Source organism: Erinaceus europaeus, chromosome 14, assembly GCF_950295315.1.
Source record: "Erinaceus europaeus chromosome 14, mEriEur2.1, whole genome shotgun sequence".
Classification (NCBI taxonomy): domain Eukaryota; kingdom Metazoa; phylum Chordata; class Mammalia; order Eulipotyphla; family Erinaceidae; genus Erinaceus; species Erinaceus europaeus.
The window spans coordinates 29,245,579-29,259,362 of record NC_080175.1 but is presented as its reverse complement, the minus strand read 5'-3'; the positions used below and the strand labels follow the sequence as shown (position 1 = coordinate 29,259,362).

General features: G+C 42.5%; 1 protein-coding gene across 2 annotated transcripts in view; it reads right to left on the bottom strand.

Annotated features, from left to right (window-relative positions):
- DNMBP (dynamin binding protein) overlaps positions 1–13,352 on the bottom strand; it is a 135,595-nt gene extending 122,243 nt beyond the window's left edge. Inside the window, exon 1 of one of the 2 annotated variants that reach the window (XM_007530263.3) lies at positions 13,158–13,352. Coding sequence is in view for 1 of the 2 variants with exons in the window: in XM_060171494.1 (XP_060027477.1) it covers positions 12,607–12,609 (3 nt within the window). In the remaining variant the exon portion in view is untranslated. Of the gene's footprint in view, positions 1–12,606; positions 13,066–13,157 lie in introns of those variants that run through there. The other variant, XM_060171494.1, reaches the window with a different exon arrangement.
- Positions 13,353–13,784: the final 432 nt, after the last annotated feature.

Below are 13,784 nucleotides of genomic sequence, written 5' to 3'. Positions count from 1 at the left end.
GTCCCAAGTTCAATCCCCGGCAGCACATGTACCAAAGTGATGTCTGGTTCTTTTTCTCTCCTCCTATCTTTCTCATGAGTAAGCAAATAAAATCTTTAAAAAAAGAAAAAAAAATAGCCAAAATTTTTTTAATTGGGAAATTAATGTTTTACATTTGACAGTAAATACAATAGTTGATACATACATAATATTTTCCAGTCTTCCATATAACAATACAACCCCCACTAGGTCCTCTTTCATCCTTTTTGGACCTGTATTCTCACCCCCACCCACCCACCCCAGAGTCTTTTACTTGTGCAATACGCCAATTCCAGTTCAGATTCTACTTGTGTTTTCTCTTCTGATCTTGTTTTTCAACTTCTGCCTGAGAGTAAGATCATCCCATATTCATCCTTCTGTTTCTGACTTATTTTACTTAACATGATTTTTTCTTTTTTTTTTTTATTTCTTTATTGGGGAATTAATGTTTTACATTCAACAGTAAATACAATAGTTTGTACATGCATAACATTTCCCAGTTTTCCATATAACAATACAACCCCCACTAGGTCCTCTGTCATCCTTCTTGGATCTGTATTCTCCCCACCCCAGAGTCTTTTAATTTGGTGCAATATGCCAATTCTAGTTCAGCTTCTACTTGTGTTTTCTCTTCTGATCTTGTTTTTCAACTTCTGCCTGAGAGTGAGATCATCCCATATTCATCCTTCTATTTCTGACTTATTTCACTTAACATGAGTTTTTCAAGGTCCATCCAAGATAGGCTGAAAACGGTGAAGTCACCATTTTTAATAGCTGAGTAGTATTCCATTGTGTATATATACCACAACTTACTCAGCCACTCATTTGTTGTTGGACACCTGGGTTGCTTCCAGGTTTTGGCTATTACAAATTGTGCTGCCAAGAACATATGTGTGTTGGGCAGTAAGCCAGCTTCCCCTTGCTGCAGTCTATTTACAAAACCACTGTTACCTAATAACCGCCCTGCCTGCAGGGCACTGGCTTAATCTCACTGGTTCGAATTCTCTTTTGGCTCCACCCCCTCTCCTCATCACACCCTGTTTTCCACCACTAGTTTGTACTCTCTTTTCGCTCCACCCTCTCTATGCCACATATTGTTTCCACCCTCCTTGGCGAGTATAAATACAGCTGCTCTTCTGATTAAACACACATGGGATTGCCTTCCGGCTCCAAGAGGCCCAGAGTCTCTCTCCTACGACCGGCAATGTACACAGGTATTTTTGAATGAGTGTGTTGGACCAATTGACATGCCCACCAGCAGTGTAGGAGGGTTCCTTTGACCTTACACCCTTTCCAGCATTTGCTGCTGTTACCTTTTCTGATGTATGACATTTTCACAGGAGTGAAGTGGTATCTCATTGTTGTCTTTATTTTCATCTCTCTGACAGAGACTTGGAGCATCTTTTCATGTGTTTCTCGGCCTTTTGGGTCTCTTCTGTGGTGAATATTCTGTCCATGTCCTCCCCCCATTTTTGGATGGGGTTATTTGTTGTCTTGTTGTTGAGATTTGCAAGTTCTTTATATATTCTGGTTATTAGCCTCTTGTCTGATGTATGGCATGTAAAGATCTTCTCCCATTCTGTGAGGGGTCTCTTGGTTTGGGTAGTCATTTCTTTAGCTGTGCAGAAGCTTTTTAATTTTATGTAGTCCAGTAGATTTATGCTTGTCTTAGTCTTCTTTGTAATTGGATTTGTTTCACTGGAGATGTCTTTAAAATGTATGCGGAAAAGAGTTCTGCCAATATTTTCTTCTAAGTATCTGATAGTTTGTGCCAACATTTGATTAAGGATTGGTATATCATCCCACAATAGTAAAGTATAGGACTTGTATAAGCATGAGGTCCTGAGTTTGATCCCTGGCAACATATATATCAAAGTGATGTTCTGATTCTCTCCCCCCGCACCCCCCATCTCTTTAGTAAATAAATAGCTTTTTTAAAAGTGAAATAAGGGAGTGGGGCAGTGCAGTTAGGCGCACATAGTACTATGTGCAAGAACCTGCACAAAGATGCGGGTTTGAGCCCCTGCTCCCCACCTGCAGTGGGTACACTTCATGAGCGGTGCAGCAGGTCTGCAGATGTCTTTCTCTCTCCCTCTCTGTATCTCCTTCCCCTCTCAATTTCTCTCTGTCCTATCAAATAAAATTTTTTAAAGACTGCCAGGAGCAGTGGATATGTACTGCAGGCAGAGTCCAGTGATAAGGCTGGAGGCAAATAAATAAATAAAGTAAAATGTCCTGAGAGATGGTGCAGTGGAAGAAGTGCTGGACTCTCAAGCATGAGGTCTGAGTTCATGTGCTAGAGTGCTGCTCTCCTACTTATTTCCTACTCCCTCTCTCCCATTTATGAATAATAAAATCTTTTAAAAAATAAATAAATAAGAGAAAGACTGGTGCTGAAAGGCAGGAACAAAGTCTTGTCTTTCTACATTTCACAATTTTCTACAATTAAGAGGCATAATTTTTCTAACTAGAAAAAAAACAGCTAGGTCAAAAAAAAAAAAAAAATATATATATATATATATATATATGCCAAGGGACAGCACTGCTACCAGACAGGGTGCCCACTCGCCTTATATGTGGTGCTGGCTGAACCCGGGGATTACACAAGAAAGTAAGAGCTTGGGGGTGGGGAAAGGGATGCTCCAGTCTGTGCTGTCTCTCCTTCTCTCTGAAGCCAAAAGATCAGGGCAAGAAGGAGGTAGCCTGGGACTGATGAAATCATACATGTGAAAGGCCCCCAGTGCATCAAAACAAAAAAAACAAAAAAAAACCAACCACATACCAAACGCAAGAGATGGCCAGGAGAAGTGATGGCCTGCTGATACTCTCGCAGTTACTGAAGATGAGCTGCCTATTAAACTATCTATCTCGTGAGATATACTCAGGCAAGATAAACAAGGAATAGAGTCTGATCTACAGAGCAAAAACCTATAATTTGATATCTTATACTTAAAATCATGCTGACAACTACCATTCCAGTGCTGAATATGGCTTTCCTTTATTCTTCATACCAGTGACTTGAAGGATAACTCTTAACAGGAGAACGGAAAAGCTGACCTAATAGTGAAATAAAGGTTTCTGTGGGAATCATGAAGTGTTTAGCATAACTTTATATATTTAGGATTCAGAAGTAAACCTTTCTTTTTTTTGAAACTTCACCTTAGCAAAGGCTTGGGATTTGGGTGGGCAACCTTCTGGTCTTACATGTTTGGACACAAATCCTAAAAGTATATTTCAAGAAGCTTATCACCCATTTATGAAGAGAATGCTTCACGAACTAGGAATGGAAAACTCATCTTTGATAAGAGTGCATCTAAAACAACTATTACACGAAACATGGAAACTTTAGACTCAAGTTCTCAGCGTTGTAAGAAAGTAAAAGAAATAAGCAGGTGATGGGAAGTAAACAAAAAACCTATCACTATTTTTTAAATATATAAAAAATCCTGGGGGGGGGGGGTGAAGCAAGGCTGTCAACTGCCAAATCAACGAAAACCAATTCTATTTCTCTTCAACTACCAATAACCGACGGAAAATGAAGCCAATGAGATCGGATATATATAGTAGCAACAAAACTATGACATATTCAGCTGTTAATTTAAACAGTGTGAGATATTAACAAATGCACTGGTGGGAGTCGGGTGGTAGTGGAGCGAGTTAAGCACATATGGCACAAAGCTCAAGGACCTGGGTTTGAGCCCCCGGTTCCCCACCTGCCTGGGAGTCGCTTCACAGGCAGTGAAGCAGGTCTACAGCTGTCTGTCTTTCTCTCCCCCTCTGTCTTCCCTTCCTCTCTCCATTTCTCTCAGTCCTGTCCAACATAACAACAACAATAATAACTACAACAATAAAACAACAAGGGCAACAAAAGGGAATAAATAAATAATACTAATATATATATATACTGGACTCTGGTGGTATAGTAGATAATGTAATGGTAGATAGAGGCTCTCATACCTGAGGCTCCAAAGCCCCAGGTTCAATCCCCTGCACCACCATCAGCCAGAGCTGAGTGGTGCTCTGGTCAAAAAAAAAAAAAAAAAAAAGAAAAGAAAAAAATATACTGGTCTCTACCCTGGCACAGGGCTCCTGGCCCAGAGGACGACCTGCAGTAGGATCACTTACTAGTGTATTTTGTTCTATTAAAGTGATTGTTTGAGCTCTTACATAGGGTCACCAGAATAACCAAACTTGAAATTTCTTCTCTTTCTTTTTCTCTTTCTTCCCCCTTTCTGTGAAGGACACAGCAAGGGAAGAAGAACTAGGGTTCCTTTGCAATCAAGAAACGCTTGTCATACCAAAGGACTAAAACAAATGGTAGATTTAGGGATACATGGCATGAAGTCTGTAACTAGCTCAAATGGGTCAGAAAAAATTGTATATATATATATGGCACAGAAACATGGGATGGGGCACACAAGATAGTTCACCTGGATTGTGTACTTGGCTTGTCCAGCACAGGACCCAGGGTTGACTCTAGGTCTCATTACACTAGAAGAAGCTTCAGTGCTGTGGTATTCTGTCCTTTTTTTTATTTTATTTTTATTTATTCCTTTTTTTGTTGTTGCCCTTGTTTTTTTTATTTTATAGTTATTATTGTTGTTACTGATGTCATTGTTGGATAGGACAGAGAGAAATCGAGAGAGGAGGGGAAGACCACCCAACTACTGGTATTCTTTCCTTCTTTCTTCCTTTCCTTCACTTCTCCTTCCTTTCTTCATTCACCAGAGCACTATTTTGCTTATGGTGATGCTAGGGATGGAACCTGGGAGCACAGAGCCTCAGGCTTGAAAGCTGTTTGCATAATCCTAATGCTGTCTCCCCAGTCCTGTCTCTCTTCCTATATGAGAAAGTCAGCCGAAAGCAGCGAAACTCTAGTGATGACAAAAAAAACACAAGGAAACCCAAAAAAAAAGGAATCTAGGGAGAGGGAGTAATAAAGCAAATATGGCCAAAAAGCTAACACTCAGTAAAGTAAGGCAAGGGATATACAAAAGTTCTTTGTGCTAATCTTAGAATTCTGTTAGTTTTAAATTATTTCCAACTATAACAAAAATTCTAAAAAAAACAAAAAAAAAAAACACTGAGCTGAATAGAGGGACACATTACTTGGAGGAAATGAGTTAATATGGAACCGATGTTGAGAGCCTCCACCTCAAACAATTTATAAATTCAATGTAATCCCAATAAAAAGTCCTCAAAGTTACGATTTTGAGAAATTTGATAAACTTATTCTGAGTTGTGTATGGAAAAACAGTGACCCTTGTAAACTTAGGAATGAAGAATAGAAATGGTGTACTTGATGTGCAAGTTTTGAGGACACATTACAAAATCACTGCAATAAAACAGAAAGAACTGAGCAAGACAAGACTAGTGAAGAAACGCTGCAAGACAGACTGGTGGAAAGCATGCCTTTTTTTGAGATGTTATGATGAAAACTGACTCATTAAACAAAATAATAATACTGGATCCCTATTATATGAGCTCCAGACTTTAAGCCATGCCCTGAACACTGGAAGGGGTCTCTTGCATAAAACTCAAAAAGTATAAAATGTAAGTCAAAGAATTGATTACACTGAAAATAAGACCTTTTCTTGCTTCATAGACAAGTACATGGTAACAATCGGCACTCTGCCAGGTTTATCACAACAAGGCCTAAAACAGAGCTTTTTTTTTTTTTTTTTGCCTCCAGGATTATTGCTGGGGTTCAGTGCCTACACCAGGAATCCACTCTCCTGGAGGCTATTTTTTCCCTTTTGTTGCCCGGCTCCCTAATTATTTTATTTTAATGAGAGAGGTGGGGTGTGGAGAAAGCAGAGCACTACACAGCTTGAGTTATTGGTGGTGCTAGAGACTGAACCTGGGACTTCAGAACCTCAGGCAAGTCTTTTGCATAACCATTATGCTGTCTCCTAGCCTGAAGCTCTTTACTATTCTTATAGCTCTCTCTTTTTTTTAATATTTTATATTATTTTTAATATTTTATTTATTTATTTATTAATAGGAAAGACAGGAGGAGAAAGTTGTTATTATTGTTATCGTTGGATAGTACAGAAAGATTCCAGAGAGGAAGGGAAGACAGAAAAGGGGGGCGACAGGGACAGAAAGACACCTGCAGACCTATTTCACTACTTATGAAGCAATCCCCCCCCCCCCCCCCGTAGGTAGGGAGCCGGGGGCTCAAACTGGGATCCTTATGCTGGTTCTTTGCTGTGCACCATAAGACAGAGCTTCTTAAGTTAAAATGTTGGGTTGTCAAAAAAGTCATGATGTATTTTTCTGTGTAAAAATGTGTCATGACTTTTCCAACAACCCAAAACAAATACACAGAAAAAACAGATCCACTTTGCAAGAATATATATATATATATATATATATATATATATATATATATATATTTTTTTTTTTTAATGATTACCTATGAGGCATAAGATGATTGAGAAGAAGAGGGAATTTTATTTTTTTTAAAGAACTCTTTCTCACCTTCTGCACCCCATAAAGATGTTTGGTCCATACTCTCAAAGGGATAAAAAAACAGGGAAGCTTCCAATGGAAGGCATGGGGTGTGAAACTTTGGTGGTGGAAATTGTGTGGAATTGAACCCCTCTTATCTCTATCCCCCACCCAAAAAAAAAGAGAAAAAAGAAAAAAGAAATCTTTTAGACTCCTTACATGCTAAGAATTCAAATAACGAATGGCAAATCTAAACCAAAAATTGTTTCCTTCCCCCAAACTTGCAACTTTCCTAATAACAAAAGCTCCTCTGGTTGCCAGCTCTGTTGATGAGTAACAGCTTTTCATTCTTTTTCAAACAGGAAGGGAGAATTCAGGGATCAGCAGAGTAGTACTAAAGGGATCAGCAGAGAATATTCACGAAACAGTGTCTTTGTTCTCATGACCTGACAACTTCACTGAAAAGACCTGATTTAGAGTGAGTCAGCTACAGGCAGAATAGTGTCAAGTTTTCAGGTCATTTGAAGCTCTTTACTATTTTTTTTAATTATTTAATTTTTTTAAAATTTTTTATTATGTAACTTCCCCCCTTTTGTTGCCCTTGTTGTTTATTGCTGTTGCTATTATTGTTGTTGTTGTTGTTGTTGTTGTCATTTTTGTTGGGTAGGACAGAGAGAAATGGAGAGAGGAAGGGGAGAGAAAGGTAGACACCTGTAGACCAGCTTCACTGCCTGTGAAGGGATTCCCCTGCAGGTGGGGAGCTGGGGGCTCAAACTGGGATCCTTACACCGGTCTTTGTGGTTTGTGCCACTGCCTGGCTCCCTAATTATTTTATTTTAATGAGAGAGGTAGGTGGGGGAGAAAACAGAGCACTATACAGCTTGGGTTTATGGTGGTGCTGGTGATTGAACCTGAGACTTCAGCATCTCAGGCAAGTCTTTCGCATAACTATTATGCTATCTCCTAGCTTGAAGATCTTTACTTTTTTTTTATAGCTCTTTTTTTAATATCTTATTTATTTATTTATTAATAAGAAAGATAGGAGGAGAGAAAGAGAACAAACTGGTACATGTGCTGCCAGGGATTGAACTCAGGACCTCATGCTTAAGAATCCAATGCTTTATCCATTGCGCCACCTCCCGGACCACTATTGCTATCTTATAAGCAGTCTTTCTGCCTTAGTGACTCCACCTGATCTGGAATCTCAAAATTCTAGAGGAATCTGGTGATGGTTATTCCACAGATGAAGAGACAAAGGCCCTGAGAGGAATTACTGGCATACAAGCATGGAAGAGAAGGTTTTTCAATCCTGACTATTCCCACTCAGCGGTCAAAGTGAGCCTTTTAAAACAGACATCATCATGAGTCTTTTTGATGGCTTCTTCCCCCTCACTCAGGGTAAAGGCCAAAATCCTCACAATGGCCTACACTGATGTGCTTCAAGGCACACCCACCATCTCTCATCTGCTGCCACTCTCTCCTCGCCCACAAGGGCACTGCCTGGCCACCAGCACCTCCTCATTCTGCACACAAGCCAAGCATGCTCCTGTTCAGCTTACCCTCTAACTCCTTCAAATCTCAGATCAAATGGAATCTCAGTAGAGGCCTTCTCGGACCACTCCCCCTGCCACTTTCCAGTCTTCTCCCACATGCACTGCTCTAAACTACTCAGTAGCACTCATGACCATGCACTCGCTATCTGTGCACACACTTATTCACCATCTCCCTCCACCCCTCAGCAGAAAGGCAGAATTCTGTTTTGTTCACAGCTATATTCCCACCATTGGGCACATACAGACATTCCAAGAGTAATCTTTTGTATGAATGACCAAGACAGGTCCAAAAGCTCTTTTCAGATGTCAAGCTCCTAATACACTGTCCCACTTGCTCCATGTTGCTACCTTAATCCTTAGTGGCCACAACCTTCAAATTGGAAGACCCAGTGAATTTAAATGTGAAATTTATTTCTGCTCTACCTACTATGATGGCCTTTTATAGCATTGGTATATGTGCTGCCAAAGTGAGCACAACATATGGGTTTAATTAATGGATCTTTCATTATAGAGCTGTTCTATGATCTGATTTTATAGCTATTCCTTTAGACTTTTCAGAGTTTCTAAATGTGAGACTGAGGTCTTATAATTAACTCCTGACCAGCAAGGTTAAAGTACCCAATCATGAAAATTCATTTATTCAGCTATTTTCCTGAGCTGGGTATAATGAGAAACTATTTAGTATTAGTTGACTTAGTGTGACATTTTTTTTTTGGAAGCGTTGTGACAAACTTTTAAGTAATAATTTAGCTGGAGGTTGGAGGAATAGTTCACCAGGTAGGGTGCCTGTCTCTTCAAGGGTTGCAGCCCAGGTTCAAGTGCTAACACCACATGGGAGTGCCGTAGCACTACAGGTTGATCTGGTGTCTCTCCCTTATTGTGTCTCTCTTTCTCTGTCTGAGTGAAAAAGCAGGTTGAAAGTCATGATATCAGTGGTCCGGGAGGTGGTGCAGTAGATAAAGTGTTGGACTCTCAAGCTATGAGGTCCCGAATTCAATCCCCGGCAGCACATGTACCAGAGTGATGTCTGGTTCTTTCTCTCTCTCCTCCTATCCCTCTCATTAATTAATAAATAAAATATTTTTTAAAAGCTTAAAAAATAAAAGTCATGATATCACACGTGAGGCCTCCCAGCAGCCTCCACTCCACACACACACAAAAGTGCTTTAGCTAAGGACTAAGAACACATGAGAATTTCAGACCTGATAATCATGTCATAACATCTTTTTTTTTTTTGCCTCCAGGGCTATTACTGGGGCTCAGTGCCTGCACTAGGAATCCATTGCTCCTGTGGCCATTTTTTTAATTTCTTGGATAGTACAGAGACAGTTAAAAGGGAGGGGAAGACAGGGAGTGAGAAAGACCTGCTTTACCATTTGTGAAGTGGTCTCTCTGCAGGTGGGGAGCCAACTGGGATCCTTGTGCTTTAACCTGGTGAGCCACTAATAGGCCCCCTGGAATAATGTCTTTTTGTCAGTAATACATTCAGACTTCAGAAATGATAGAACAAACTTAGAAAATAATTTGACCATTAAGTATGTAAACCTCTATTCAGTCTATGTTAATTATTTTTATTATTAAAAGCTAGGGAGATAGTGAACTGGTAGAGCAGCAGACTTGCATGCCGGGAGCCCTAGAGGTCCCAAGTTCAATCCCCAGCTGACCCCAGTGCTCTGGTCTTTCTCTCTCATGTAAATAAATAATCTTATAAAAAGATTATTACAAAGTTGAGATAAACCCTGGTGACATAAATAAAAATTCCCAAATGTAAGAAGAAAGTATCTGAACTTTGAAAAAATCACTTTTTTATTTTAGCCCAGCACCATTAAAGTGACCAGAACAAAAATGAGCCTGAAGAGTCAGCATGCATCCTGCAGAAAGGGTTTCCTCCTCTGGCAGAGGTTAATGAGCTGGCTCTGGAGGCTTCCTTTTGCAGTCACGAAGCACAGGGAAGAAAGAAATCTAAACACAGTCCACTTAACCCTTTCACAGAACCACCTCATACTGTCTTTCACTAGGTTCTAAAGCTGAATACACATACTGGCTTTTGGGAGATCTTAAATAGTGATTCAAAAATTACAACTTATCATCTTTAAGAGAAAAAAAAAAAAGTAGTTTCAGTTCAATTTGTGTTTTGATCCAGTTATGAACTTCAATACGGATGGAAAAGGTATGTGAGAGGCCCAGGAGGTGACACAGTGGATAAAGCATTGGACTCTCAAGCAGGAGGTCCTGAGTTCAGTCTCCAGCAGCACATGTACCAGAATGATGTCTGGTTCTTTCTCTCTCTCCTCCTATCTTTCTCATTAATAGATAAAAAATATTAAAAAAAAAAAAAAAAGTATGTGAGAGGGGCTGTGCAGTTAAGAGGAACTATCAGAGGAAAGGAGCCAAAAAAGAAGAACTAAGAAATAGGAAAGGTTTGGCTTTAGGGTTGCTAGACAAAAATGAATTAACTCACAGCCTAGGAGGTGGCGCAGTGGTAGAGCTTTGGGCCTCCTCACGTGACGTCATGAGAGATCCCTAGCACCACATATGCCATGTTACTCCTTTGGTGTCTCTCTTCCTCTCTTACTCTATCCTTTATTTATTTATTTTACCAAAACACTGCTTAGCTCTGGCTTATGGTGGAACTAGGAATTGAACCTGGGATCTCAGAGCCTCAGGCATGAAAGCTGTTTGCATAACCATTATGCCGGTTCCCCCAGACCATTCTGAGTCTCATGAAACAGATAAAATTAAATGATTGAAAGAATAATTTATATAAAATAACTCATGCAGTGGTCCGGGAGGTGGCGCAGTGGCTAAGGCACTGGACTCTCAAGCATGAGGTCCCGAGTTTGATCCCCCGCAGTACATGTACCAGAGTGATGGCTGGTTCTTTCTCTCCTATCTTTCTCATAAACAAATAAATAAAAAATTTTAAAAACAAACAAAAAAACTCATGCATAATCGACGGACTGAAAAGATTATTATATATCAAGAACTGGGTAGATATCACCAATGGTAATATATATAATATATATAATATTAATATGTTGACATTATTTATATATTATATAATATATAGTGTGTGTGTATGTGTGTGTGTATTAAGGAAAAACACAAAATGTGAACACTGATTAAAGGCATCTTATCACAAGCAAAATGTTCTTGGTTCATTGAAAAAGTTCTCTCTGCTCTGTATAGACTCCACCCCGATTTCAGATTTTAGCTACTCTCCAACAAAGTACTCCATTGCAGCTGTGGAGTTTAATGCATTTAACACTGAAGTATCTGTAATTTGAAACATTTCTCTCTCTTTTTTTTTTTTGGTCTAACAATGCTAAAGTCACTGGGAGGGTTAAACATAACAAGTGGCTGAGGAGGCAGTACAGTAAGTAAAAACTTTCAAGCCTGCGGTTCTGAGTTCTGTCCCCAGCATCTCATGCACCAAAGTGGTGCTCTGGTGTGTCCTCTCTCTTTCTCTCTCTCCCTCGCTCTCATAAATAGATAAATCTTTTTTTCAAATAATAAAAAGTGATGATAATGAGGGGCTAGGAGATAGCACAAGCCTCAGGCTCCAGCCCCAGCAGCACTATGGACAGCACCAGGAAGCCTCACTGATGTTGGGACAATGCTCTGGTGTCTCTTATCTCCACCGCTCTATTCCTAAAATAAAAAATAAGGAACCTGAGATGCACTGTGCGACTTGCAATTTTTTGAAAAATTTTTTTTTCTTAAAACTTTTGCTCTTATCGCAATGTAACATGTAAAACCAACAGCTAGGGCAATAGCTCAACTGGTAGAACCCTGGACTCTCATGCTTGAGGATCTCAGTTCAATCCCCAGCATCACAGGTGGTGCTCCGGTTTCTCTCTCTCTCCTCTCTGCTTCATGTGAAACTCTCTTATATGTAATTAATAAAATAAGTCTTTAAGATCAGGGCACTTCAGAGACGGAAGGGGACCTTAGAGGTTGCTTCACTGAATAATTTAGGGGAAAATGGATGCTGAAGGGATGAACTTCCTCATCACCTGGAATCTATTCACACTGTGAGAGCAATGAGTCTAACTCTGAGAAACCAGAGCAGACATCATCACAGCCGCGCAAAACCACTTCCTCCCTTAATTCAGCTCAGCAAACCATCTGAGCTAACGTACGCTCATACCGTAATGTCAGTGCTGCCACTGGCCTGCCACCTACCAAGCATCACTAATCACAACAAGTGTTTCAACGCAAGATGCTTATATTCCTGTAGAAAGGTGACCGCAAAAAAAGATGGAAAGACAAGCCTCCTGTACTACAGGGCATGTAGAGTGCCAAAAATATTTACCTTCAGGAACACGTAGGAGACAGGTAGTAAAGAATAGTGAGATTACATTTAAAGCGCACGCCCATTCCCACTTAATCCCATACATTTCCACGGCGCCAACTTTGCAGTGGGCCTGGCCAGTAACCCCAACATTCTTTTACTCTAGTGGCAGCACCGGCACCTCTTTCAAGGTTAAGCGCTTTGGGAAACTGATGCCTGGTGGACAACCTGCAGGCAGCAGGAATGCAGGTGTTTGTAAGAATCTGCAAAACTCCACCATCATCACACCATCAAACTTGCATCTCTAGCCCAACAGGTCTTGCTTCGCAAACCATCCCTCCCTGCCGCCGAGACAGATTCGCTCACGAATCAATCAATCCCTTGCACCGACGGGATGGGACTTGAAGCACACGCCAGAAGAATGTCTCCATCTGCGAAACCGGAGGGCTGGGCTAATGCTGAATTCTTTCCCAGCTCTCGAATTCCGCCTCATTGCCTGAGTGGCAGGCTGAGTGGCAGGCGGCACGGTGCACCGAGCCCGGGGCTTGACACTTCCCAAGCCCACGCCCGCATCCCCCGGGACGTGCCCGCAGCGTCTTGCACTCGAGGAGCTCCCGGGGCCCCCGCCGGCCGCGGGTCCGAGGGGCTCACAGGAGGGTGCGGCGGCCCCACCGCCCGCCGACCGCCCCGGGCCGGGCAGCTGCCGCGGCGGGCAAACGACCGCACAGGCCCGGCCGCGCGGCGCGCTCCCGTGGGCGCGGGCCCCTCCGCTCGCTCCCCGCACCGAGACCCGGCTCCCCGCCCCGCCCCGCCCCGCCCCGTCCCGCCAGGCTCCTGACCTGCTCCCCGCCGCCCGGCGAGCCCTCTGTGCCGCGGGCAGTGGCGGCCGCCAGCCCCCCGCCGCTGTCACCTCAGCCCCTGGAAGCGGCGGGCGGGTCAATCTGCTGTGACTCAGCGCAGCCGCCCCGCCTCCCGCCCTGGCTTCCGCCTCCTGCGGCCGGGGGGCGCCACGCTTCGGCCCCGCGCACCCACCTTCTAGGGCCTGGCCCGCGCTCGCGCCCCCTGGCGGCCAGCACCACCCCTCGCGCCCCGCGACGTCAGAGGGGGCGGCGCTCCCAGCACCTCTGCGGGGGAAACTGAGGCACCCGCGCCCGCTCCGAGGCCTGCAGGCTCGCGCAGCTGGGCACCCGCTGCTTGCGGGCGTTCGGCTCTGCGCGTTGCTCCGGCTGGCAAACTTCTTCCCTCACTTACAGCTTTCTCATTACCCCACCACCACCACCACCCCCACACACACTGCCCTTCAACCTAAAAAAATTTCCATTTGGAGAAAGCCAATTCCATTTTTGTCTGTGATGTTGTCCTCTGCTACCCTGAGGCAGTTTCCTTTCGCTCAGTGCCTTCACTTCTGCCCTATCTCCTCCCCCCTGAAGACTTTCAGGACATCTTAGAGAAGTTTAAAAAAACAA